Here is a 27,995-nt window from a genome sequence, read left to right as displayed (position 1 = left end):
CAATACATGTACCTTCAAACACTGCGCAGTGGGTCGGGAAAAAAAGTAGAACAAAGAATGAGAGTTAGAGCCTTGTTTTGGTAAGGATAAGAATTTAGGAGAGGAGACAGTGGAATGGGCGGATGAGATGAAAGAGAAAAGGAGAAGAAAGAAGAAAGTAGACAAGAGGGAGAGGCATGAGGGGTGAAAGGGATGAGAGTAAGAGAGGAGACGAAGGAGAATGGAAAAAACCTAGAAGAAAGAAAGAGGAAGGAGAAGAGAGAACAGGGTTTTGGAGTTCTTTTTTTCTTTCTTTTTTTGTCCAAGGCTGTCCTTGGGTAGTATGTTTTCTACCCAAATTCGTTGTGAGGCAAGAGGGTTTTATTTTTGCTAGATTGATTGAATTGATTTTGGGTTGCTTACTGTCTTCCAAGATTTTTCCTTACCGTGAGTGACTTCTATATTGATTTGAATTGGTTACTTACTCATTATTTGATCTTATTATGAAGTGAATTTGTTATTTTACATCCTACAATTAAAACTGGTTCCAGCAGTTTTGAGCAATTGGCTACTTTCATGTTCCCTGGTTTTGGAGAGAAATTTTGATGAGGTGGCAAAGTACATGGTAAATTGGCGGAATAAGTAGGAGAGATGGCGCAACGTACAAGGTAAATGGCAGGGAAAGTGGAGTTGTGCTCTACAAAATAGACATAAATTTTGAAACAAATGGACGAAGGACTTAACATTGGGTGTACTTGTTGGGGCGGGTTTCAGACTTAGTACACCGTTTTGATGTTAATGAAATTAAATTAAAAAAACCTTTAATTCTGAGCGGAGGATATTTCAGGTATCATTCTTAAATTTTTAACTTTGCACTTGCCTTCAACCTTTTCACAGTTGTGATAAATAAACTCGGCCAAAAAAAAAGCAAGGAGGGAGAGTTCGAACCCAAGACCTCATACTTCAAATACAACCTATATATATATATATATATATATAGAGAGAGAGAGAGAGAGAGAGAGAGAGAGAGAGAGAAATACCTTAAAATTCTAATTTGGTGAGAGAGGAGAGGAGAAAATGTCAGTGTGCAAAGAAAACGCGAACATCAGAGACAACCACCGCCGTGAGCTGGCGGAGAAGTTCGAGCTGCGGCGGAACCTGTACAAGGCGCTGTGCAAGGACACGAGCCTCCCGGACTCTTTGCGCGAGGAGAATCGCTACAAGCTCTCCAAGCTCCCCCGCAACAGCTCCTTCACTCGAATCCGGAACCGCTGCATCTTCTCCGGCCGAGGCCGCGCCGTCTACGAGGCCTTCCGCATGTCCCGTATCGTCTTCCGCACTCTCGCCAACAAGGGCATGATCAATGGCGTCAAGAAGGCCTCCTGGTAGCCTAACCCAAACGGTGCGTTTCGCCCTTTCTCTCATTTGCTTTTGAATTTGAGCTATTCGATTGGAAATTGAGGTCTCTGTTAATTTAAGATTACTAGTTTATTTTCAGTATTTGTGTGAGTAAAGTTCAACGAAAATAAACTATTGTGTTATAGCTTGCTCTGGATTTTTAGTCTATTGGGACGATTTGGAATTGAGTGGTTTAACGAGTGTTCTAAAATTGAGAGATTTTAGAACTCAAAGTATGCTCTAGTTTAAGACTCAAAGTGATTAACTGAGAAATTAGACATCTGATACTGCAAGACATGATAACAACATAAGATACTAGGCCAGTCCTTTTTATTGGCAACTCTTTCTAACTAATATTCTTCTCATAGTATAACGATGCAAAGATTTAACTTCGTGTGAGGAGAGTTGTATCTTTAATTCATGCGAGGGGTGGATAGAAGAGATACGGTTAGTTAGGTTAGGGGTGGGGGGAGGAGACTATGGTAATCGTGCTAGTTTAGAAAAGTTGGAGGGGACAATTTCTTTCGTTTGGTTTTGTGTGCGTTTTTCTTCTTAGAATTAGCAGGTCTTGTTTGTTAGTACTTGTAGTTGATTGGTTTTGAGAAAAGTACACGTTTTTCCCAAAAGAAAAAGGTAGAAAACCAAGACTTTCCTTCATTTTCAGTGCAGTTATAATATGCAGTGACTGGCTTTTTAATATATCTATTTGGGTAATATTTTAGTTTTCTAAATGCAAGGATCATCAATCGTTGCTAATAGATACTGACATTACCATATTACCTTGGTTTGTGACATGTGTGTTCTAATTGTTTCTTTCTATTCCGCACTGAAAAAACCTTAAGTTAATCTGAGCTCAGTTCCAAAATTGGGATTTACAATTTTTTGGAAGTATATTGTTATACGGAAGATCCGGAAGTTGAGATTCTCCTATTTAATTCAGTGTTGTCAATTATTGGTGGTTAGAAGTTCACATCTTTACTTTCATGGGATTTACAAAATGCTATTGGGTTATGTGATTTTGTCCTCCTTTGTTGTTGAGATGTTGTTGTACTTGGTAGTGGTGGTGTGCTTCTGCAGTTTCTTGCAGTTGGCCCTGGTTCTTTTCTTATGGACTTTCTACTTATCTTTTATCCTCTCTTATATTCCATTTTATCTGTAGAGAGTGCAGATGAGTATTTAATATTGTCTGGTTTCTTATTTTGTGGCTTTTGATTGATCTAGCTATACAAGAGTCTTGGCTGGTGAAAATATTTTATGGGCCTGCCTTCTTTGTGTATCTTTTCTCCTCTCTTGTTGCCATTAAAGGTGACCAAGAGAAGCAGGAACAACTACGTACAGTCTTGTCTTGCTAGAGAGAAAGACAAGTGGAATATGATTGGACAATGCCTGATTTGATCCCCGAAATCAGACGACAAAAGATGTCTATAACAACCCCCAAAGCCAGTAATGAAATGTGTAATTTGATGAGAGTTCCAGTGCTTAGCTTTAAGTTCCTTTCTGTGGAACACGTTATTATATCCTCCGACTTGGTCTTGTACCGGTTGTTATTCTCTTCTCTATTCTGTCTTGTAGAGGGGTTTTAGCTAGCCATGTTCGATGACAGTTAAGTTCAGCTAGGAGAGACAGAAGTTTCAAACATTGCATTTAGAGTTTATAAGGATTTCAATCATTGCCGATTGATTACTCTTCAGAACTTCAGGGAAAGGTGGCACAACCCCAATCATGGTACACTGGCCTCAAACATGTCTGGCACATTTTTAGAAACCTTTTGCAGCGTCAAGAGTCAGGGTTGTTCAGATGCTTGATATGATCAAATCAACGTTAGTAGCTGAATCAGTGGATCTGGCACTGAGGTTGTTTTGGATCCAGCAGAATATGCACAGATTGTGTCAATGTGGATGGAATACGTGCAGGCCCGCTGGGTGTAGGTTGGATTGTATATTGGCAGAGAAGCAATGAAGACTAATGCAGACATGGCTAAAATGAACCTAATATTTGAAGCTTGCTTTAGGTTTACCAATTTTTTAGAAGTTTTATTGTTAGAAGGAAATTTAGAAATTGAAATAGGGTTAATGTGGTTTAGCTTTGTCGATTATTGGTTGTTTGAAGTTCATATGTTTACTTTCATGGGATTTACAAGATGCTGGTCGGTTCTGTGATTTCTGTCCTTTTTTAATTGAGATGTAGCTGTATCAATTAGTGGTGCTGGGCTTTTTTGTAGTTTCTTGCAATCAGTTTTTCATGTGGACCTGTCTTTTGTACTCATTGTTTCTCCTCTCTTGACTACCAATAAAGGTAACCAAGAATGAGCTGCTGAAAAAACTACATATACAGTTATGTCTTGCTAGGGAGAAAGATGAGGGTAAGATGATTAGGAAAAGCCTGATGGGACCCTCAGAATCGGAACCCAATTTTAAAAAGTTCTATAGTAAACCTCCAAAGCCAGTAATTAAAATGCGAATCTGATAAGAGTCCCAGTGCTCAGGTTTAAGTTCCTTGCTTTGCATTTTTGCAACAGGTTATTAGATCTTCTATTTTACTTGGTTTCGTACTAGTTGGTATCCTCTTCTCTATTCTGTTTTGTAGAGGGGTTTTAGATAGCCATGTTCTTCATTGTCTAGTTAGGAGAGACAAAAGTGTAGGCATTAACTTGAAATGGTTTGACTTGCTTTCAAATAGATACCTGTAGAGAATATGCTGATATGAGTCTAGAATATTGTCTGTGTTTTGCATTGTGTCTTATGATTATTCTATAACATGCTTGAACTTGTACTATTCTCGAAGAATATAGTGTTGAAACAGCCATTATACTAGAAACATGCCCTTGAAACAACTATGGATATCTACTTAATTTAGTTGTTCCATTGGGAGTTGAAGCATGAGTAGAAGAACCGCAACATAACTACAGTTTTGGAGGTTTTACCAATCATATTTTTTTTTCGTGAAAGTGTTGCTAGTCGAGGTCCCTTATTAAAATAAGGGATCATTCCCAGTTTACTCGTCATTGCTTAGTGGGATTTGGAAATTACTTTGAGCAGCGACTGTTCTTTTTTCTCAAAAGAATTCTCAGGTGAAATAGAAAGTAAGAAGTAATTTGCGAATTGTTGTTCAAGTGTTGGCGTGTTTCCACTGATGAAAGTGAAAGTGACTTATTCAGTAGTTAAGGTTTGTAAAGAGGAAGTGACTTTCTCTTTTAGACACACTCTTATATGGACAGAGACTTGATGATTGAAATTCATGTATTCCTACGTTTTTAGGCTTTAAGGTCTTCCAATAGCCTTAAGTTTTGACTGATGTGGTAAAGTATTCTCCTAACTTCTCAGATGTTCCCTTGCAGGTACTGATGAGGCTGCAGATTTCTGGAAAAGACATTTTTGTGCTATCTTCTGAGAAGTTAATTTAATTTAGGTGCTGTTCAGGCTATGTCTTCGGAGACATTTTACATCTCTTTCAAAAGTGATTTCCATTTACTTCATAAAAGAATTAGTGAATTACCCTTTTAGTTTTGTGATTCCTCTGTTCCTGGCCCTGTAGGTTGCTGAGAGATGGGAGTACCAATTGTTCAATTTAGACTTGATAGATTTGAATAAGCATTGTTATGTATTGAATTATCGTTGCACATTTTGCAGGCTGTTTAATCTAGTGCTTCATTTATCTGGCTTTGCTTATCTTCCGTTACAACGATTGTACTAGCTTGAAATATATCTTGACTGAAAAAGAGGAGAAACCTCAAGGAGTGGTGTTAGAACTAGTATACCTTGGAGGCAAAGAAAGGGGCATAAAGTTAATATTAAGATATCAAACTAGTGACTTGAAGCAAATGATATTAATTAGAGTATATTAGTTACTTTGGTTTAGGGGCATGTTGTTATACTTTTATCCAAAAAGAAACGAATGTAGCTATAATCCAGGTACTGCTTAACATTAATCCATCTGAAGCCAGACATAACTAAGCCAACGTCCTATTGGGAGCGCTACTTCCAACTGTCACAATCATACAAAAACATAATCCAGAATCGAAGAAACGAACAATTGAGAACCTCAGTACCTTAACTTATTAACTAGATTTCTTGAGTTTCGTCCAAGAAATCAAAAGAGAAAAAGTGTCTTGATCCCAAAGAAGGATAGCTGGTTAAAGAATATGGTTAGGCCCCAAACGTTCCCTTATATTAGTTCACTTCAACATGTGTAACCTGCAGGCTTAACCCACAGATTAGCTCTCATCAGATTAAGCAGAACTTCAACCCTTTAGTATACAATGCCTACTTCTACACCCCAACCCTCACAAGCAGCTAGAAGACCAACCCCAAACCCACTTCGATTAATTGGTATCATCTTGCTAGCTATAGTTGTTCTTCTGGGTCTTGCTGTGCTCATTACTTGGCTAGTTGTCAGGCCTAAACGCCTTGTTTACACCATCGAAAATAGTTCCATCAAGGACTACAACTTAACCAATGATCACCTCTCTGCCACTTTTGATTTCACCTTAAGGTCTTACAATCCCAACAAGAGAGTCTCGTTTTACTATGATTCCATTGAGGCTACAGTCAATTACAATGACCAGATATTGGCATTCTCAGCTGTTGAGCCATTTTACCAGCGCAAACGAAATGTGACCCGATTCAACGTGGAGTTCGTTGCTAAATCCATGGCACTTCCCAGCATTGTTTCCAAGGATTTCTTGCTCGAGAAAGCCACTGGTAAGGTTCAACTGGATGTTTGGCTCAAGGCAAGGATAAGGTACAAGGTGGGAGCATGGAAGTCGAGGCATAGGACACTGAGGATTTCGTGTGCTCCAGTGCTGGAGTTCAACAGGTTCAAGAATTTGAAGAGGACTTACTGTTCTACAGAACTTTGAGGCCAAGCATCTGCCTCATGCATGCGTGTTCAATGACTATTTTTCTATCTATTGTTTGGGGTTTGATTTTTTCTTCTAATTTTTCGGTTACATTGTTTCATACATTCATTTTCTTGATGTTACCTGAACTATATATATGTGTGTGGTCATTGTTGTGTATTGCTTTGGATGTATTCATTTATTTGTTCTGTCAAGTATAAACAGCCAATATTGATTTTTTTTACAATTCGCAAACTTTGTTTCCTTCACCTTCTCAAAAAAAAAATTGTTTCCTTCATTATACAGTACGTCATTTATATTCAGCACTCATTCGATCAGTTCGTAGCTAGTCTCGTATCTTAACTATCAAATAAGGAAGCCGCTCATCACATAAATCAGTGACATGCACGTACAGTAAATCAGTATTATCAATTAGGATTAAGTGCCTGCAACTATCATTGATCCCCAGTAGCTAATATAATTAACTAGCTTGAGGAGGTGACGATGATAAGCTATTTTGTTCACCCAACTTGAGGGTATTTGCGTCGTCGTTGCTCACTTGCCAGAGATATGTATATGACCTGGCCGGAGCAGTCACCGTAACGTGTAGGGTTGTGCATGGGCATGCCGGAGGAGATGGGCCAGATGGCAGTTGATATCTGTAAACTTGCATTCCAAGGAAGCGACTCTGAACGTAAAGTACGTGAGAGTCGGTGAGACTGTGAGAGAAGACGTAAGCGTTCGTAATTGCATGCATCCATGTACAGTTTATAAGTTGATCATATTGATTATGGCCTAGTATTTCAGTGGTGTTGACAGTTATGTATTCTTCGATATGATCATATATATATATATATATCGTAATGACATTTATTAACAAATTATTAGGCTCTGACGACACCACTTATAAATTTTCTATTTTGTTCAAGACGTGATTCACGTACTCGAAGATGGTTTAGAACTTCAGATCGATCATCACTTCTAAGAACTCGATCAATGATGGTTATCTAAAACAGTAAATTTCTCAAGTGTTTGAGTCGACAAGATCTGTACAACATTTGGAGAGAGAAAAATCATCGATCGTTGCATGTCATGCGTTCAGTTGTTATAAAAACAATTGATAAGAACAGAGAACGTAATATAAAAAAAAGATTAAATACTTGTGACACTCTATATTTTAGGTGTAAAAACAGTTTTGTCCTTCTACTTTTAAATTTAATCTGTATATCCTTTAATTCTTATTTTTTAACAGTTTTGTCATTTTACTTTCAAATTAAACTTGTATATCCTTTAACTCTTATTTTTTAACAGTTTTGTCCTTCTTTTTTAACAGTTTAGTCAATTCTGTTAGTTGACCGTCAAAAAATTCCGTTAAACCGTTAAAATTAGGGTTCAGCATAAAAAACGGAAATCCCGATCCCGTCCCGAAATTCATAGGAACGGGACGGGACGGAGGTCTAAAAACGTTCGTCCCGTCCCGATCCCGTCCCGTTTCATAATGGTGGGATGGGACGTGGAACGAATAATGTATATCCCGCTTCGTTCCTTCCCGTGCCACCTTTAATGAAAACTTAAAAATTCTTATCTATTTGTATCATAATGAAACTAATTTTTGTTCTTAATAACTCTAAAATTATATTAACTCAAATAATAATGGTAAATTATAATATTTTGAACATAATATGTATTTTTTTTGTTAAAATGTCATTATTAAATGTTACTTTGTTATGAAAAAGTAAAAATATAGGTTTTTATTTAACTTCATAGGAAGGTGGGATTTGTCCCGTCCAGTCCCGATCCTATCCCGTCCCAACCGGGATTAATCCCGAGTGTGATGCATTCTTAAAAACCCTCGTCCCGTCCCGATCCCGTCCCGATTCAAAAGAGTGGGACGGGACATGGGATGAACCCCATCCCGTCCCATCCCGTCCCGTGCCCATCCCTAGTTAAAATGCCTAGAATACCCCCAATTCAGATAAGATTTTTTTCTTTCTTTTCTCATGCCTTTTTTATTTTCTCTTTTTGTTTTCTTGGTTTTAAATTTAATTCATCATATGTGCTATCAAATATATATAATTGTAATCAACACAAATTATCAAATTAATTGTAAACAAGAGGAGAATTAATGACAATTGCTTAACATCAAGTTGGAAATAAATAATTTGAAACTATTTTTGCATCAAAGTATGGATATGATAGTAGAAGTCTTTTTTCTCTTAGCATTATAGAAATTAATCAAAATATGTTTGTAGAGCATCATAATATAAAGGAAGTTTATAATTAGATTTGAGTACTGGCACTCACATGTCATTTTAGGAATTATCCAATTGATTATAAGATGTTTACAATTAATTTGATAATTTGTGTTGATTATAATTATATATATTTGATAGCACATATGATGAATGAAATTTAAAAACAAGAAAAACAAAAAGAAAGACCAAAAGAGAAAATAAAAAAGGCATAAGAAAAAAAGAAAAAAAAATATGATTTGAATTTGAGGTATTTTAGACATTTTAACGGCTTAACGGAATTTTTTAACGGTCAACTAACAGAATAAACAAAATTGTTAAAAAATAAAAATTAAAGGATATACAGATTAAATTTGAAAGTAGAAGGATAAAACTGTTTTTACACCCAAAATATATGGTGTCACAAGTATTTAACCCAAAAAAAACAAATTAGGACAGATCGACAGCCAAAACGCCTCGATAGCCAAGAAATAGATTTACATCGAGCCATGCCAATGGAAGACAAAAGCTAACATATATAGAAAACGCAAAGTTCACGAGAAGTCGCATCATATTAGACAATAAACAAAAGTTAAGAGATTATCTTCATTGTATTTGTATACGGACATGTTCTAATTCTATAGAGTAACTACCAAACAAGCCAACATGTGAGTGAGACATACATAATTGGTAGATATACTTTTTTTCAAAATGCATGCTTCAGTGGTACAACATTGTCATTTATTGATTTCCTTCCCAACACGTACGCTCTGTAGTAACCAAACTTCTCTCCTCCATGTTTACGAATTATGAAAGAAACAACCGACAGAAGTCTCATACAGTCATATATATATATATATATATATATATATATATATATATATATATATATATATATATATATACTATGCGCACCTCCTAAATCTATGGCTATGATCATGGCCGGGGCATATAGACGTATTACTTTTAAGTGAAAAGCGTTTCTACCCACTGGAAATCTCCATTGTGATTGTCGTCGATGTGAAAATTGATCAAATGGTTTAATTTCACTCCCCTTATATGTTATTATTGTATATGGTACGTACTGCACTACATGGTAATATTGTGTTTCACAATGAGAGCTAGAGAATGTAAAGTCCTGATCACGAAATATGTAACAGGCCGATTAAGTACTCATCTGGTAGACTGGGAAATCGGCTCCAAATTTAATATCCTTACATATATATTCAATGTGACAACAGTGACATCAGATCGAGTTGGTTATTCAGAATTTCAGGTTATCTAGTCTCAATTTATATTATTCGTGGGAAAGATTACCAAGGAAAAAGTTACCCTGGTTGGTAATCTTTCCCTTTACTCGTGGAAATTTTATTAGTACGTACCTTACTGATATCGATCCGCAAGAACATAATGAGCCTTCATTGATCAATCAATTAATATATAGCTAATATGGTGAGATGATCACATTCATGTATGTACGTGTTTGGTACGTAGGAAGTTAGGTTACGTACGTATTGTTGTGATCGATGAAGCTGGAATTGTGCTATATATGATATGAAAATTTCTTTCAACTTGATCATGAAAGGAAGTTTCAGCCTTCGAGTGTTTAATTGTATCCCTTGCCATTTATATGCAAGCTGATCACACTGCAGGCTTGTATTTGTGATGCCAAAACGTGGTGTGTGAAATCAGTTCTCTTTATCAAGTTTGGGCATCACCATGGAGGGTTGCTTTTGTATGAAGTCATGTACTACTAGAAGGATTTTTCCAAACATTTTCGTGGAAAACTGGCACATTTATTTGATTCAGTCACAATCGGTAATTATTTTCTGAAGTCTGAACTTTCAATTCAGATCAATGACTGTGAAACGTCAAGAATGTATTTGTGATGCCAGGACAGTTAAGCCATGACTGACCGAAGCCTTGAACCCGGATTAAATTGGTGAATTGCGGTCCATACTATACAATCTCCACGAAACGTTTACTATCTTAGTCATCTTACATTGTTCTGGAGAACGACTCAAAGAAATAGATATTGATGGAAACAAGTGCTATTTGCACTTGGCACACCAGAAGAGGGCCAACCTTCCCTATGTGTTAATGTAGTGAATTATTGTGCCGCAGTTCACCCCATTACTATTTTCTTCATCAAACTGTGCTCCTTGCTCTCTTTCTTGTCACAAGTAGCACAGTTGTTAAAGTGGAGACACAACGGCGTGGTCTTCAACTCTCTGATGCCTAAGTCAGGTGAATAATAATTTTGGCATAGTAACAGTAAGTGGTCAAGATAGCTTACCTTATGAGGTCAAGGGTTTGACATTTAATAATTGAGTTGAGGTAGAACATTCACTCATCCTCAGATGTGGGATTTGGTCTAGTTGATGTGTTCTCTGGAGCTTCATTTGAAATGCGCGTGCGGGCACGTCCGTAATAGGTTTGAGCCATGGGGCGGCTCGTTGCACAACTGACATAGCTGGCTCCATGCTTGTACTACGGGGTTAGGCTACTTTTGAGCGTAAGTGTACTAATAGTCGCGCTGATTATGGCTAGACATAAGCCTATACCAACACTATGGTTGGGACTTGAGAGTGATAAAGGCTTGAAATATAGGTTTGATCGTATTCATTGCCAGTATCGGTGTATGCTTGCCTTTACCTTTCTTCTTTATATCACAGATTTCAATTACATTTTCTCTCTTAGCTCCAAGCGGCTATTTTTCTTGATTGGATTAATTCATATAAAGTATATGCCCTGTCCATATACGTATATTTTGATCAATGTTCATACCTTATATAAGTTAATATACATGTGTTTGTACATGTTTAGATTGGATCACAATGAAGTTTTTCCTTGAGGAAATGATAAATTCCCAGCTCAATCGAAAATATTATAAACGATCAAGTTCGGTCAAGCTAACGGATCCGAATATCACCCAGGGCCGGTCAGGGGGAGTGTCGGTGGTGTAATCACACAAGGCCCCAGAAACCAGATTGTTCTTATAAAAAAAACTACTACTAATTAAATTATCAACCTAATTATTCATGAGGAAATTTTGTAATGAGTACTATCTTGTTAAGGACTAGTTTATGACTTTCTAATTAATTGTTAATTAGATTTATTTTTCTATCACATTTTTTCATCTAAACCGTTTAGATATTAGATATACATGACTAGATTATATATACAAATTTTCAGCCAATTAAGTGATCGGTAATGTATCAAAGTATGTCAAATAATGAACAAACAAAAATTGTCAAACATGAATCGTTCAAGTTCATAATGAGTAATCACATTTATGAATATCTTAACAATTGTAAATTATAATGAAATTTTGCAGTGATGATCTACTCATGTATATCAACGAGCTAAAATGTAGATATTTAAATATTAGATCGAAAACTTGGTGTATCAAATAGGTCATCAACTATTATTTAACAAGATGGTCCTCATTGGAAAAAGTCCATATAATGTACTTCAATCCAATTGGCAACTTGGCATGATGGTTTTCTTAGTGGCACACACGTCTTGGGTTCAGAACTCAACCTTGCCTCTTTTTTTGTTTAACCAACATTTATATTTGTTATTTGTGATCCCTAAGCCCTAACATATGCCTTTAACCAACACAAATATAAGCGATCCCGCAGAGGTGTTTCCTGATTAGTAATAGTTAAATTCTTGAAATGTGGCATAGATTTTCAATAAGTTCTTGAAATTTGGCGGAGATTCTCAGTTCATAGTTAAATTGATGGAAAATACATCTAGGTTTTTGTTTTATTCTTTCTATGATTTTGATGATAAATGATTGAATATCAAGAATTATCCACCTTATATGTGATGTTTGAGTTGTTCATTGACATTATATGAGTTGATTTGATGACGATTACATACCGTTTTTTTAAGGACAAAATACTAGCCACTTTTCCAATTTTTAGTAACTCGACAATTTAGTCATTCATGTTTCAATTTCAACTAATCACTCTTTATACTTTCAAATTTTAAACAATTTGGTCATTCTGTTAACTCTCCGTCCAATTACACCGTTAAGTGGTTTTTTTTCTCTTATGTGATGTTTGCCAAGTCAGCAACTTAATGGTGCAATTGGACGAAGACTTAACGGAATAAGCAAATTGTTTTAAATTTGAAAGTTTAAGGAGTAATTAGTTGAAATTGAAACGTGAATGACTAAGCTGTCGAGTTACTAAAAATTAGAGGAGTGACTAATACTATTTTGTTCTTTTTTTAATTATTTGTATATAAGACTCATTTTAAGTTTCACATTGGGAGCTTCTATTCATACCTCCTAAAATGGCACTTGGACCTCCATATTTTTCCTAGATAGTTTTGACTTAATCAATGCATATGAAATTACCAAAAAACATATAACAATAAAAATACAAGAAGAGAAATAATTATTTACTTATCTATAATAAAATACAAATGTAGAAAATTATCCTTCAAATTATAAAATAGTACCATCTCTCATATTTAATTAGAAAGAAGTCATCACTTATTTTCCAATTATAAAAAGGTCATCACAATTGATTATAAATTAGAAAATAACCAACAAGCTTTTAATTTTTTTTAGGAATAAGATATTTTTAATATTTTCTTGACTGTTTTATCATTTCTCAATATTTTCTTCTTCTTTTTCCTTATTCTTCGAATTTCGGCCATAAGTTTGTCGTTCAGCGATAGATTTGAGCATGGTTAGTACCGTTGGAAAGATATCTCTCCCCTCTTTCATTTGATATCATAGTCAATCCGAACCGACCACCGTACAAAGCGTAAAAACCCTCACAAGGGGCTGCCACCGTCCATGGTGGTGATCCAAGCTATTTCGGCGAAATCGGAGCTCAAGACTCCTTAGTTCTAGTTATTATATTCATTCTGACCATACTTATACCAATCTTCTTTGAATTTTAATATAATTTTGTATACTTAGACATTTTCTCTCGGCATGTCACAACCGCTAGTCACACTACCTATCACAGCCGCTGTCAGACCCGTTGTCACATTACCTATCACAGCTAATGTCACACATGTTGTCACACCCACTGTCACACCGGCTGTCACATCCCCTGTCACACCTCATGTCACACTACCTTTTACACCCCCTTTCACACCTCCTGTCACACTACATGTCACACCTCCTGTCACACTCGCTATTACACTGTTTTTTGTGACTTTGTGACGAGAAGAAGAAGAAGAAGAAATAACGAACCTTTGTTTATTGTTATGTAATCTTGAACTTTTCAAATTAACATGTAAGATCCAAATATCGACACTCACGTTGTCGTACAGAACACCACTAGTCACACTATATATCACACTACATCTCACAATGTCACACTACATGTCACACTACCTATCACAACACAAATTAGTGTGACTAATAGTGTGACGAATAGTGTAGCTGGTAGTGTGACGGGTAAACTAGTCACCATTGTGACTATCACTTGAGCTTCGTCTCCTACGTATAATAACCATGTATATGCATTGGATAATCTTCTGAAGCATCTAATACATCAGAGCCCTAAAACATTATTTCTATCTTTTTCTTGTACTATAACACCTTCTGTACCTTGGACAATTGTAGCTAACACTACCCGCAAACCCTCAGCCACAAAGTAAAAATAATTGGTGGAAAGTCTGAGGTATAATGCCCATTTACTCATGTTCCTGTATATAAACATGTTTATACACATGTCATTTTCAATGTTGAAACCATAAATTCAATTTCTTGAAGTTGAATACCATATAGGTACCGTAGTAATTTTGACCCAAAAGTAGAGTCTTACAAATTGGTGCCTCACCCAGAAAGAAGAAACGATTGAAAAGTCCCAAAATTCCTCACCCATAAACTAAAACCAACGGGGGCTACTGCAACTGCCGAAGAGGATGAGCTATACCCAGTGCAAATTGTTATTCTCTCCCGCCGACGCCTCGCTCATCACCCTTAAAGAGATCCAAACTGCATCACCATCCTTGTCTTAGCCTAGCGGCGCCGACGAACTAATCTGTAGCGCCATGGCCTCCTCCTCCAGCTCCATCCTCCCCACTCTCCTCCCCTACAGTGATCTCCGCCTCTCTACTGACCCTATTGTCGTTGCTTGAGTTGACTTACTAAGGCCTTTGCTCCCGCCGCATTGGCGTTCACGGCCTCGCCAGAATCGTCCACTTCAGGAGCTTGAAAAATTTGAAGGGTTGATCCGTTCTTTTTTTTTAGTTTTTGGGCAAATGGAATTGATTCAATCAGTTATAAGGATAATGGCACATTGTAAATATTTTCAAAATTATGGGCAACGTTTTAAGTCCTTTAACTATCTGACTTTTTTACTTTTATATAATTAGATGTGACTATTTTATAAGAAGCCCTTATATTTATTGTTAGACAATTCAAAATGATATATCAAAATTGCATTAAATGATTTAATTGATTACATTATTTTTTGATAAACATCATTAGTCAAAAATTTAATATAATTGATAAACATCAAATTGAATATGGACAATTTAATGTATGAACTATATAACTATCTAGAATTTCTCATAAACTTCAATTTGAGCTAAAAAATAAAACTCGTTCATTAGAAGATATAATATTTCATATACGTTGATGTAACTATCAATTAATGAAAAATATAGTTTACCAATTTATTATGAATTTAGAAAACAAGTGGAAGAGTGATCGAATTAATTCGAGAAGATAGTTTGTGTGATTATTATGTATTTTTCGAGTTGTATATAATAAATGAATTTGAAATAGAGTAGGAAGAAATTAATAGATAGTAGTATGATTTGATATATCAAATTAGATAATGGGCATTTTAGGAAAACTTTGGAGGTCTAAATAATATTTTATGTATCTATAAAAGCAAAATGGAGGTCTACTGAATAAAGAGGTTTAAATACCGTTTTTGGATGTATGAATAAAAGTTCTCTTTCACAGTAGACCCTTCTATGCTTAGGACCGGCCCTGATATCACCCGTTATGATTTGATGCTAAAGTGCCTACATAAATGAGATCGAATTCATAAATCGAAACGCAAATTATATGGAAGTAGATTTTCCAATTTCTTCTCGTGATATATGTATTTGACAAGAATGTGATATAGAAATGTCGGTGCTGCATCTTTCTGGGATTCCATCCCTCATTTGATGCATGCCAGATGAGCAAACTATATTGATAAACTCATCCAGAACAGCTAATATATACAGGGGCCGATTGGGCATACACATGATAATGTACGTGACAATTATATTGATCAATTATGCATGGTAAGACGTTAAGAGACACTAGACAGATATTTGCTACTTACTATCTGCTTCTTCTCCATTATGTGTTTAGTTGGCCTAAGAACCAGAAAGACATGAAAGATATTTACACCTATTGGGTCCTTAGTTAAACACTTAAACCCTCTACTTTGTGCCAATAATGTTTGGTTCCCACACATGTTTGGCTCAGTTGGCAATGGTGGACTTGAGATGTATCACCCACAAAGGTTCGATCTTCGCTGCCAACAGGCCTCGTTGGTTTGCGATCTGTAAATTTTCATGCAGAAATCCATACCTGAAGGCTGTGTGACATGTATGTGTCCGTCGTAAGTCATTCATGGTTGAGGTTGTGGGTATACCCTGACGATGGTGGTGTAGCGTAACCAAGCTCTCATCAAAAATTTTTTGTAACAAAAAAAAATAATGTTCGGTTCCCATGCCATATTCCTAACTTGATCTCTTCAAGTATATGTATCAATGTATGTAATAATTTGATGGGGCAGTTGTGCCCTCAAAGCAAAGCAATCATCCCGTTTCTGAACCCTAGACCCCCACACATTTCCACTGGTCAGCTAGCTAGATCTATTTCAGCGTTTTCGCATGGACAAAGTAGTAAAGTTAAAGGGAAGAAAACATCAAGATATTTGCATCAATTAGGACAATGCCAAAGAAAAGAGGAAACATGAATATCTACTAAATTTCACAATATCTCCTTGTTTCTATGCTAATGAACACGTTATATACTGGAAATATATTGTCCATTGCATTATCGTACTTGATCGACTGAGTTAAACCGTACTCTGAAGTCATCTACCATTGATGAACGAGATTACTTGATCATCCCACATTCTTGATAACTAATCTACGTACTCTAAACCTCTTTTCTGTACCTGATTAAAAATAATTCCAAAAGAAAGTTCCATATATGAGTATGTATGTATATTCTTTATGATCTTCCCACATTTTCTGGGTTAAAGGGGCAGCAGAAGAATTTTAATTATGGAGGAGCGGCAGTAGAACGTGATTGTTTACAGAGACGAGGACCCATGCTTGCATAGATGATAGATGCAAGAATTAAGTTGTATAAATTAAGTAGAAAGCAATAAGAAACCATTCGAAAACAAACAAGAGATGCATATATATTGATGGATCGATAGATATCGATCTATCGATGCTAGGTAGCCGGGGGAGTGTGGGACTCGAGTCATTGGATCGGGGGCCATGTTGTGGTTGCATGAACACAAACCACATGTGGATTTCATTATGTCCATCGAACTACTTCTCTTTTATATTCTTCTACTTTCGATTTATATTCGAGTTTAATGTCGACTGCTTGGAAGACATAATGTCACATTATGTGTGACCATGTGTGTTCTTTGAATTGTTCTAAGTTATAAGTCTCATTCGAAGACTTTAATCCATCTTATTTAGTTTGATATCTATATATATATATATATATATATAAAGTAAAAAGAGAAAAATAATGGATTAGTGTGATTGGCTAGTTAGGACACATCCATCTAATCAAAAACATAATAATCCTCTAGATAGTCTGGAACTTTGGGATGAATAATGAAACCTATAATTTGACTCATTTCATACAATTTCAGAGTTACGTGATATTATCGCTCATTTCTTTGTTGATTTTTTTTTCATTTTACAGCTCATACCATAAAAGATTATGGTACTTTAGCCGAATGAAGTCATCAACTCCGCTGAGCTAGGAACAGATTCGAAAAATGGAGCCAACCAAGAAAGAGAGCATGGCGAAGAAATGGATAAAAGAGGTTAACAATATGCAACACTCAAAGATCATGGAGGAAGGAATTCAGAATTCTGTACAAGAAAACTCGATCAACCACATTAAACCAATCTCGATCAATAGACATATGTCCGTTCCAAGTTAAGTGTGACCCATTTTGGTCACACGATGTGAATACCAATTTGGTCAATATTAATTGGTTTTGGCTTTGAGGTAAGCTGTAATATGATGAGGAAAAATATATATTATAAACGTGTATGATTTGATTGGTTTCACTTATTATAACCTCATGAATTATAAGTGACACCACATGGTTGGCCACAAATCTAGTCAAGACACCAATATGCAACAGGTAAGTAATTTATTAATCTCTACAAGTTCCTTTAAGCATATACTAATAAAAAATCTAAGTTCTTCTTAAATAAAAAAAAATCCAAGCAAATTCTATTGAAAGTGAAATATTTGCAAAACCAACCCATGTTTGAATTCACAAGCATGATGAGCATGATCATCAATAGGGGTAGTTGAAAAGGGCTTTGGATTAAAGAAATAGCCTCCAATTTCTTTAGGATTAAGAAGACTCAATCTATCTAGAATGTTGACTATCACAAACTTGCAAAACTAATTGAGTATACACCTTCATGTTAGACAAAGTCATCATATTTATGGGACAACTTTTTACACGACTAATATATAATTAAAATAAATATTGATCCACTTCATAGATTTCATGAGCCAAATGTGCCTATCGAAGGATTTCTAAATTTTAATACATTTTATCTTTCAAGCGGCCACATAGTAGATTGAACTTTTCCATTTCTCCATGAAAACAAAGAATTCTTGGTCTGAATCGTAGTTTAAATGTTTAATATCCTATTTAAATGATCATATACCATTTCTTGCATACAAAGTTATCTGATAAATAACTCTCTTGATTATAGAAGTTTAGTTATCACTTACTTATTTTGACCATTGGTTTCCCATAGGAGATCAAGATTTCTTAATAGCCAACAACATGCTTTCTTATGTTAATTTGATGTCAGTAGACCGTGGTTTGGTTATTTGGCTAGCTTTATATATATATATATATATATATATATATGTTAATGGACGAGTACATGGATTTTTATAAATAAGAAGAAAATTTGAAGACTATTTATGCTTAGTTACATTTATTATTTAATTTGACTCAAACATTAGTTTGAGTTGGGAAAGTAGTCAGCGGCTTGAGTTTAGATTAGACAAGGATTAGCGGATTAGGTTGAATATCGCGAGCAACCTTGAGTTCGTATCAGATGAGGATGGGGTTTTGTATCCGAGAGTTCCCCTAGTTGCAAACTTGTAGTTTCATTGCATTTTACCACTTCGGTTTCTAGATAGATCGGACTCTTATCGAGCTTGGTTCATATGCCGTTTTTCAAAAATATTATGTCAAAGAGTCGATATTGAACGCTAATATATTATTTTTTTTTTAAAAATTAAACTCTAAAACAAAGAATGTAATTCTCAAACTCACGAAGTATAAGTAAAAATGAGTAGACATCCGAGTTCTCTTGTTGAATACACAATGCCCATTATTGCCCAAAGAATATCATTCCTTACAGATGCAAGTGCAAAAGTGTCTCCCCCTATTGGCCTATTCAGCTATTCTCATGCCAAAGTAGATGCAAACTGTCTCTGTCTCTCCATTCTCCAATAATCAAATCATAATTCTGCTTTGCTTCTATATCATATTGCTGCCCCCACTCCAAAAAAACACTCACTTCCTTACAAAAGGGAAGGGAACCATACGGCGCCGTATCACTTCACCCAACTTCGAAACAGACAAACGGCGTCGTTTCCGCCTCCCTTTCCTCCCTTCCTACTCTTCCGTTAAGTTCAAGATTTGGCAGGTTTCGTAAAATGACCGGTACACACCGACACGCGACACGTGTCTCCCCCGAAAATTTCAGACGTTAGCGTTACGGCAATAAATTTAATGACGTCGACTCCAGAAAACGGTGTCGTCCTCTCCCCCATTTATTCTCTCCTCTTCCCTCCCACCTGTCTCTCTGAAACACATCTCTCTCTCTCTCTCTCTCCTCTCTCTCTCTGTATCTGCACAGCTAGGGTTTCGTTTCCTTTACTCCTAAGCCAGCAGAGCGCGTCGCCGGTAAGCTTCTTCAATCCTCGACTCTCTTTGATTTAAAATCTCTGGCGGCGTTTTGGTTGTGCGGCTTGTATTGGTTTTCGATTTGGTCATTTTAGGGTTTTTTTATTTTGTTTAGTGATTTGGAATCGGTGGGAAATGAGGGGAATTGAAGGCTTGGATGCTTTGGTGTTCAGGTCAGGGATGATTAGTCAAAAGTTGACTGAGTCTGAATGTGGCGGTATGGTGTTAGCTTTACAAATGGTCACAAATGGAGGACTCCACGTCTTTGTTTCTCGTCGAGTGAGTTTGGTGTTTGAGGAATCTAGCGTATTTGTTAGCTCAATCTCGGTGTTGGTTTAAATTTCGAGGTAATAGAATTGGAAGATTTTAGATTATATATATAGCGTAGCGATACGGCTTAGCAATTAGATGCAGGTATTTAGAGGAAACAAATTGATTGATTTTTCGTTTTGTTTTTGTGAATTGCAGCAAATAAGGAAGCAATCATATCAGTTATTGAATCTGTAAAGACTCGAGCAGTTAGATGAGTTGATGCTGGTTAGATTGGGTTATGTATCACACCTATGTTGAAGATGGTGGAGATGATAATAACTATGAGCTTGGCTAAAGTTGACCGGAATTGATCTGAGTTTAGAAAGAATATTCGGATTGTCATCTCTGTAAATGAATGCGCCTTTATATGCATTTTTTACAGATGGGATGAAGGATTGACTGTTTGGGGTTTTCGACGATGGCTATTGCTGGTATACAAAATGTTTCTGTGCTTGAGTCTTCTTTCCTTAGAAGCTCTCAGTCTGGTGCATCCAGAATGTCGGAAAATGAAGGGAGGGTCAACTCCCGGGCGTCCTCTCTGCTACAAATGTGGCGAGAACTTGAGGATGAGCATGTGGTGAGTCGTCCCTTTGAGAGAGTTGGTGAAAGGTTGTTCCAACAAAGGAGTGGTGCAGTTGGTGGCGAGAATACAGGTGACTTGGATGGTGCAAGTGTGGGTGAGAGTGAGTGCCGGACATGGTCGCAAGGTCAAATTGGCTCTTCCCCTGAACATGACGTGTATAGCAATTTTAGCAGTGAGCACTCTTCAGATTATGGGGAGGGTGAAAGGGGGAGGGTGAGGCAAATTTTTCAGGAATGGATGAATTGTGGTGTGAGTGAATGTGCATCTAATGTTTCTCATATGAATAACAGTTCACGGGCAGAGTTACTTGGTGAAACCGAACAGGAAAGAGTGAGAATTATAAGGGAGTGGGTACGAACGAACAGCCAGCAAAGAGTTGTTTCTGATGAAAATGGAGAACATCCTGCTGATTTTGGTAGTCAAATTGCACGAGTTCGTGATGGATTAGTTGCTAACCAAAGTGGAGGCTGGTCTGAGCATAACCGGAGGGGAATACGTAAATTATGTGGGAGACAAGCTCTACTGGATATGTTAAAGAAGGCTGAGAACGAAAGGCAAAGTGAACTTCAACTCTTGTTGGAGCACCAGCCAGTAACACGTTTTGCTCACCGCAACCGCATTCAGGTTTATTATGTTTCCTCTTTTGTGCTTGCATATCATCCTGTCATCCTCTAAGATGGGTACATGATTTCAGTTTGTCTTATGTGTTATGTGTAATTGTGGAAAGGAATTGGATAGTTACAAACTCACAGAGATGTCTGTAGTGGAAATGTTTGAACTTGTTGTTGCTTGACCTTCTACCATGATAGTATCTGGTCATAGAAGTGTGATGATGTTTTATTACTCACGTGATTGAAATGGTTTTGAGGCTTGACAAATTATTTCCGTACCAATATTTCATTTCATGGCTACTCGATAATTTATTTGTTTTTTCTTGCAGTCATTGCTTCGAGGTAGGTTTTTACGGAATGGTAGAGCTCTTGAGAATGAGAGACCTATTTCGCTAGCTGAATCTGAATTGGGCTTATTGAGGCAAAGACATACAGTCTCTGGTCTGAGGTACTTGTTCCTGAACTAAATTTTTTCATAGTTCAGTTTTTATGCTAGAATTAATTTTCTCTCAAGTCACTTTTCAGTATTCCATTTCATTATTTTCTGGTTTGGATAAACACTTAAATAATGAGGGCTCTTTCCCCAATAAACAATATTCAAATGACAGTTGAGGACTTAAATTAGCCAGAAGCCTAGAGTTGTTTTTTTTACGATACACATTCATCTTTATAACTTTGTCAAAATAGTTTGGGTCACACACCTGCTCAAGTCTGAGTTTTCTGATTTTATTTCAAAAAAAAGTTGGAACGTACTAATCCTTAAGATTTAATGACAAATAGATGATTTGAATCTTTCTGCGAACTTTTTCATTAGTACTGAAAATGTGCTTGTGGTATGATAAGTGCAAGTCTAAAGTGGATAAATGCAAGTCTAAGCGGGTGAAGAGGGTCCCGCACTGTAGATTTCATTATCTCGAAATTCAGTGGGTGAGTTTTAGAAATTTCTATTTTACTCTTATGAAAAACGACTTCAAGTCTAAGTTATATTAATTTCTCCTTCTCTATGTTTAACTCTGTGTTCTCTTAGCATGTCGTCTCTTCTATTCTTTGTGTATAGTGCACGGGTCTCTCTTACTGTGCAGTTGTATGATTTAGTTGGTAGATTGACTTCCAGGCATTTTTTTCTCTCTTTCTGGTATAATGATGTTGTTTCTTGTTTGGCGTATTGACTAGTATTGACTAGTCTCATGGAAAGGGCATCTCTTGGTGTGGAATTATATCGATTTGATTTAACTTTATTATCTGTGAAATTTGAAAGCTGTCCTTACCTAGTACATATATGTCTAGGTATTCTCTTTCCTGGTATAATTTTGGACTTATATATTGTTTTTTTTCCTACGTTATCCTCGTTATGTTTCAAGAGTTCAACCAGTTTCCTTGAATAAATGCAAAGGTTTCGTTTGTTGTTTGATTAGATCTACCTACGGTTCAAACTCTGGCAAGTGTGGTAGCATTCCAATTTCTTCAGTCATTAGCATGGTACCAAGATATTAGGTCCATTGCTGTAATCTTTGTCATGGATTTTTACCGCATTTAGATCTGGATTGTCCCTCTGTTTTTCCTTGTCAAATGAAGTCTTCTATTCTTTTTAAAGCCATTGGATGTATGCGTTGACAATGTTGTAAGTAGAGATAAACCAAATAGGGGATCTAAGTTCTTGTCAAATGGCAATTCTTTTGCACTCAATTCCACTGAACCATTCATTCCCCACTCCGGGAATACAGGCTCTGTTCTCCATTGAATGACACTTTTTGGGTTGCATCTTACTGTTGAACCTTTGAAATTACAAAAGTTGTCTGTGTGCAACTGTACATTTGTAAAATAGTGGGACTGTCATGCTTTTACCCGTTAGCATGAATTTTCTTTCTTGATTAACTATGGTCCGCCATCCAACAAGTCATCACCCTGGGTTCTACAATCTAGTTTTCAATGCATGCACATATTTGCATATCTGATATAATGGGGACAAATTTGGGGTACAAATCATTTTGCCTTATGGAACTGATAGGTTTAAACTGTGTAAAGCTTAACATTACAGTGTGAGAAGTTTAGAGCTGAGCACAACTGTTATAAAGAGCTCTTCATCATCCACTGTATTTACAATGGACTATTATTGTGATTTGCAAATTCATAGGAAGCGATTAAACTCTGCGTAATTTATCATTTATGTGTCAGCATGAAAGCTTCTATTTCTAATGCTATACACAATATATCCAGGTTCTGCTCATAGATTGTTGTCGTGTTCGATATCTTAATGCAGACTATGATTTTGTACTTGAAGTTGTCTGTGAATCTGTTACTTCACCCAACTTATACATGTCTTTGGATTAAAAAAAAATTCATTTGTTTTTGCATTGATTTTTTGAATCTATTCCTTTAATTAGGGATGGTTTTGACTCCAGACTGGATAGTCCTGTTGGCCAACTTAGCAGCTGCCATTCGGATTCACCCTCAAGCAATTCTAAAGGTAACACTCAGGCAAACAGCTTACATGAAGTCGTAAGTGGTTCATTACAGCAGTCTGAGGCTAATGATGCTACAAGTAATGACCAAGGAAATGGTAGTTGTGGGACATCAACTGCTAGGGATGATTTGGGTGGAAACACAATCCAGAATTTAGATCCATATCTGTCTAATGCTCCTGTTGAACATGGGAAGGAAGAGGTTCCGGGTCATGTTGTAAGATGCCGGCAATGCTCATCCTCTACGGATGTTGTTGAAAGTAGCGAAACTGCTTGTCAACACATGATTGAGAACTTACCGACAGCCACTATTCTTCAGCAGTCCCAAGAAATTTTCCAGAATGATGCTAATAACCACAGTAACATTCAAGGAGCCAGTGATTTATCCAATGAGCAATCTGAGCTTTGTGGTGGTGAAACTATCGTCCATGAACTTAATTATGCAGATGACGATATACTTGGGGATGCAAATTTTCAAGAGTCTAATTCACAGCAATACCAAGGTCAGGATCGAGCTTCAGAAGATGAGGAAAGGGACCAAGTTCAAGCTATTGACTATAATAGTTTGATTGAAGACGTTGTGGAAAATACAAGTGAAGATCAGCAAGACACTTCTGGATATGAATGGTCCCAGGATTTGGTAGAGAACGAAGATAGAGGAGACAATCAACTCCAAGAAGTCTCTGAAGTGTGGCACGATGAAAGTGGTTTTCAAGAAGCTGTTCAAAGTTGGTTAGAAGAGCCATCCAGCCAGGATTCCTATCCAGTCAGGCGGGCTGATACTTTTTATTTTCCGGATGATGATAATGCTCACAATACAGAGCTAAGGGAACTTCTAAGCAGGTGCAAATTTATTAATATGTGATTATTCGTTAGGGCTATCAAGTTGCAATTTTCTGATTAAAATTGTAATCATGGTTCAGGAGAAGGGTCTCTAATCTTTTGAGCAGTGGTTTCCGTCAGAACCTCGATCAACTCATACAGTCATATGTGGAAAGGCAAGGTCATGCTGCTATTGACTGGGATGAGGCATCAGCTTCTCCTGAATTGACTGAAGATATGGAGCAGACATATCAGAATGAAGTTGAAGTGAACGCTGTTGAGAGTCCTCACCTGGCTCTACCACCACAGCCAATACCTTCCTCTCCCCTCTGGGACGAGGAGTCACAGCCTGATAATTGGCTACGACATGACATGCATCAGCGCTTTGGAATGGTGAGTTCACTGACTGGTTCTTGTGTTATATCCAATTTGTGACATATATATTGGATCTCTGATTACTGCTGCATCTGTGTATGTTCATGTGTTCCGCTTGTATTTGTCTACTTGAGCTTGGGCTATGTATCTTGATGATGATCTGCATTTGTTCTATGCTTACACTTTCTGTGTTTCTTTTTTTAAATACACTTGTTGTATGGTGGATACAGGACTGGGAGATGGTGAATGATATGAGGATTGACATGGCTAGGCTCCAACAGAGGATGAACAACTTGCAAAGGATGTTGGAGGCCTGCATGGATATGCAACTTGAGTTGCAACAATCAATAAGACAAGAAGTTTCTGATGCCCTGAATCGCTCAGCCGGGTCACAAGGTTTGATTAAATTTACGCACTTTTAAGTCGGTTTTGAGTTGCAGGCATTTTGTGTTTGCTCTTCAATTGTAATTGCTTAAGTGGGTGATTAGGTCAGGTGATTCACAAATCATTAGGACTTGCGTTCTCAAAAAGCTAATTGACTATCTAGTGCAATACTTGATATCATCAATTACTGAGCTTCCAAATGGTAGAAAATTGAGATATGAGGATCAAATATTTCTGTGAGATTATTATTCCTGCTGTGAGTTTGCTAGTCTCTTCCTCAAATTGACCGTGATTATCCTTCTCTTAATAGGGGTGTGTGAAGATGGTCTCCTAGATGATGGGTCCAAATGGGATAATGTGAGGAAAGGAATTTGCTGTATGTGTTGTGTTAGCAGTATTGACTCTTTACTATACAGGTAAACCCTCAAAATATGGTCCTTTTGGTGTTCCAAATATTTAGGGTGTGCTGAGAGTCTTACCCCATTTCTGTTGATTTTCTTTTGACAGATGTGGTCACATGTGCACATGTACAAAATGCGCCACCGAATTGGTCGAAAGTAGAGGAAAATGTCCGATGTGTAGAGCACCCGCAGTTGAGGTGATCCGGGCTTATTCTGTACTATAACTGGAAGATACAAAGTTAAATTAACAAAGATCGGCATCATAAGGTTTTGCATCGAGCCTCATATTGCTCTTTTTCTCTCTTGAAGCCATGATGTCTTATATATTCAGTGTATGATTTGACATTATGTAAGAAAATCACTAGTTTCATTCATTACTTTTATCTAATAAAATACTGAATGGAAATTAATTCTTTTTAGTTCTGTAGATTTAGTAGGCTCCAATGTTGTAGATGCTCACTGTTTCGCCAACTTGACCAACCTCTTCCCTTGATTCAAGCAAGTTTGATTGCGTATCTGTAGTCGCATCCACGATCCAATTATCTTTCATTATATTCATTTTTATTTCATTCAAGCAAGTTGTTTTGATTGCATTTTCTGTATCTGCATCCACGATCCATTTATCTTCATTATAATCAATTTGAAATTGAATGAGTGGTATGACGCGTATGAATGTACGATACACTCATACACAATATCGGTAGGTTTGTGCCAGTAGAAGTGCATCTCCAGGGGCAGAGATTACTCGATAACCGACTTTCGAGTCAAAAGACCCAGTGTGCCAGTAATAGATCTTTAGGGGCAAAGATTAATCAATCAACTGACATTCGAGCTAAAAGACCAGTTTTCGTAGAGCATCATTTCAGAAAATAATCTTCAAATCTTTGATCTTTAGATCTCGTCGATCTTGCGTGGTTCCTCAAGAGTCCACTCTCTTTACACTAGCACAAGGAAATTAGAAGAGAAAAGGAGGACTGTGTCTTCAAGAAAACCATCAGAGATGTCCAAAATTTACCACGCCGGTCATATATTTCACAAGTCGGAGAGCAGAAGAAACTAACAAATGAAACTATACTATATGAGAGTATCCTATTTAAGAAAGAGAAGTTTTAAATACACACAACATTTATCTTAATACAAACAAAATAAAATGAAATTAGACTAATCAAGACTTCTTGGATCTCGATGCACTCTTGGACAAGTAAGTGCTCACAGCCTTGGTCCCTTCGGCCATGGCATGTTTCCCGAGCTCTCCAGGCAAAACCAGCTTCACTGCCCCTTGAATCTCCCTCGCAGACAAGGTCTTTCGAGTTGTGTACATAGTGAGCTTTGCTGCCTCATCAGCTAGCCTTTCGAACATGTCATGCATATAATTGTTAAGAACCACCATGGCCTTTGCTGACATCCCAAGTTCAGGATGCACCTGCTTCAACACTTTATACACATACCTCTTATACCCATCTCCTCCCTCTCTATTCTTCCCTGGTGATCTTCTCTTTCTCTTCTTTTCTTTCTTCTCCTCTCCTCCTCCGGTCTGCTTCACATCCACGCTCTTCTCCTCCTCACCCTTGGATGATTGGTTTTCTTCTTTCTTTTCAGGAGTCATAGGGGTCTCTTCAAAATTTTGTGTTCCACTTTCTTCTTGGGTATCCATGGAAATAGTGTCTCTGGCTTCTTCATAGTTTTGAGTTTCACTTTCTTCTTGTTGGGTTTCCACGGCAACATCCTCTTTGTCTACTGCCGGATCACCTCTTTTTTCCTCTTGCTGTCTCACTTCAACAGTTTCGCGTCCTTTATCTAGGGTTTCCCCGGCAATATCCTTCAATGGCTCTTTGTCAACACATGGAGTTGTTCCTTCTTGTCTCTCTGGGGTTCCCACGGCAGCATACTCAACCGGAATAGTCCTTGTTTCCTCTGGCTCTTTGTCTTGTGCAGCAATCTCTTCTTGGCTCTCGATGGGAATAATCTTGGTTGGCTCCTTGTCAACCGAGACTTCAACTTTCTCGGTCTTGTTTTCTTCTTTGGTCTCGATGGCAATAGTTGTCTCAGATAGCTCTTGTTGCTCATCATCATTAACTTTCTTCTGCCTCTTCTTACTTTGAACGACAGACACTTCAACTGTTTCCTTGACGACTTGCTTGGTGGTCTTCACCATCAGCCTGGATGACGAGCGGCGCTTCGGACCCATTTTCGGCAGTACCGGACCTATGATCAATGTTTCCTCGCAAAACAGAACCGAGTGGTTTGCCTCTTTCCCTCTCAGAATATGGATTTGAAAACGGTGCGATGATAAAGACCGAAGTTACAGCAGGATTGAGGTTTGATGGGATAATAAACTTTGTTGGGGGGTTTACTACAGGTCGACATGTGGTGGACAGGTGTTGAGTGGTTTCTGAACACCATGGCTACGT

At 37.1% G+C, this 27,995-nt stretch overlaps 4 protein-coding genes across 6 annotated transcripts; 3 read left to right on the top strand and 1 right to left on the bottom strand.

The window, feature by feature from the left end:
- The first annotated feature begins 1,020 nt into the window (after window positions 1–1,020).
- LOC126786224 (ribosomal protein S14, mitochondrial) lies at window positions 1,021–4,995 on the top strand. Its single transcript, XM_050511985.1, has 2 exons — window positions 1,021–1,381; window positions 4,715–4,995. The coding sequence occupies exon 1, from the start codon at window positions 1,057–1,059 to the stop codon at window positions 1,366–1,368; it is 312 nt and encodes a 103-aa protein (XP_050367942.1). The 5' UTR covers window positions 1,021–1,056; the 3' UTR covers window positions 1,369–1,381; window positions 4,715–4,995.
- A 630-nt stretch (window positions 4,996–5,625) lies between these two features.
- LOC126786218 (uncharacterized protein At1g08160) lies at window positions 5,626–6,412 on the top strand. Its single transcript, XM_050511978.1, has one exon. The coding sequence runs from the start codon at window positions 5,636–5,638 to the stop codon at window positions 6,233–6,235; it is 600 nt and encodes a 199-aa protein (XP_050367935.1). The 5' UTR covers window positions 5,626–5,635; the 3' UTR covers window positions 6,236–6,412.
- A 13,088-nt stretch (window positions 6,413–19,500) lies between these two features.
- LOC126786204 (uncharacterized) lies at window positions 19,501–26,011 on the top strand. 3 transcript variants are annotated; one of them, XM_050511964.1, is made up of 9 exons: window positions 19,525–19,634; window positions 19,808–19,981; window positions 20,103–21,153; window positions 21,470–21,588; window positions 23,525–24,445; window positions 24,526–24,817; window positions 25,030–25,195; window positions 25,494–25,599; window positions 25,691–26,011. In XM_050511964.1, the coding sequence occupies exons 3-9, from the start codon at window positions 20,365–20,367 to the stop codon at window positions 25,806–25,808; spliced, it is 2,511 nt and encodes an 836-aa protein (XP_050367921.1). In that variant the 5' UTR covers window positions 19,525–19,634; window positions 19,808–19,981; window positions 20,103–20,364; the 3' UTR covers window positions 25,809–26,011. The 3 variants fall into 3 exon arrangements, with proteins under 3 accessions (XP_050367922.1, XP_050367921.1, XP_050367920.1); XM_050511963.1 differs by having other exon boundaries at window positions 19,534–19,634; window positions 19,750–19,981; XM_050511965.1 differs by lacking the exon at window positions 19,808–19,981 and having other exon boundaries at window positions 19,501–19,634.
- Window positions 26,012–26,749: 738 nt separating this feature from the next.
- On the bottom strand, window positions 26,750–27,772 carry LOC126787306 (histone H2B.2-like). Its single transcript, XM_050513213.1, has 2 exons — window positions 27,414–27,772; window positions 26,750–27,353 (listed from the first exon to the last, which is right to left on the bottom strand). Exons 1-2 carry the CDS (start codon window positions 27,770–27,772, stop codon window positions 26,750–26,752), a joined length of 963 nt encoding a protein of 320 aa, XP_050369170.1.
- Between the last annotated feature and the right edge of the window lie 223 nt (window positions 27,773–27,995).

The sequence above is a fragment of the Argentina anserina genome, chromosome 3 (assembly GCF_933775445.1).
Source record: "Argentina anserina chromosome 3, drPotAnse1.1, whole genome shotgun sequence".
Taxonomy (NCBI): domain Eukaryota; kingdom Viridiplantae; phylum Streptophyta; class Magnoliopsida; order Rosales; family Rosaceae; genus Argentina; species Argentina anserina.
Note: the sequence above shows the minus strand (reverse complement) of the source record. Positions and strands in the feature narration are given on the sequence as shown.

Bases quoted from the DNA above. Each gene is read 5' to 3' on its own strand.
- LOC126786224 (XM_050511985.1), top strand. From the start codon at position 1,057: ATGTCAGTGTGCAAAGAAAACGCGAACATCAGAGACAACCACCGCCGT.
- LOC126786218 (XM_050511978.1), top strand. From the start codon at position 5,636: ATGCCTACTTCTACACCCCAACCCTCACAAGCAGCTAGAAGACCAACC.
- LOC126786204 (XM_050511965.1), top strand. From the start codon at position 20,365: ATGGCTATTGCTGGTATACAAAATGTTTCTGTGCTTGAGTCTTCTTTC. The intron at 21,154-21,469 runs GTTTATTATGTT...TTTTTCTTGCAG, and splicing joins CTCACCGCAACCGCATTCAG to TCATTGCTTCGAGGTAGGTT. The intron at 24,818-25,029 runs GTGAGTTCACTG...TGGTGGATACAG, and splicing joins TGCATCAGCGCTTTGGAATG to GACTGGGAGATGGTGAATGA.
- LOC126787306 (XM_050513213.1), bottom strand. From the start codon at position 27,772: ATGGGTCCGAAGCGCCGCTCGTCATCCAGGCTGATGGTGAAGACCACC. The intron at 27,354-27,413 runs GCCATTGAAGGA...TGTTGAAGTGAG, and splicing joins ACTCCATGTGTTGACAAAGA to ACAGCAAGAGGAAAAAAGAG.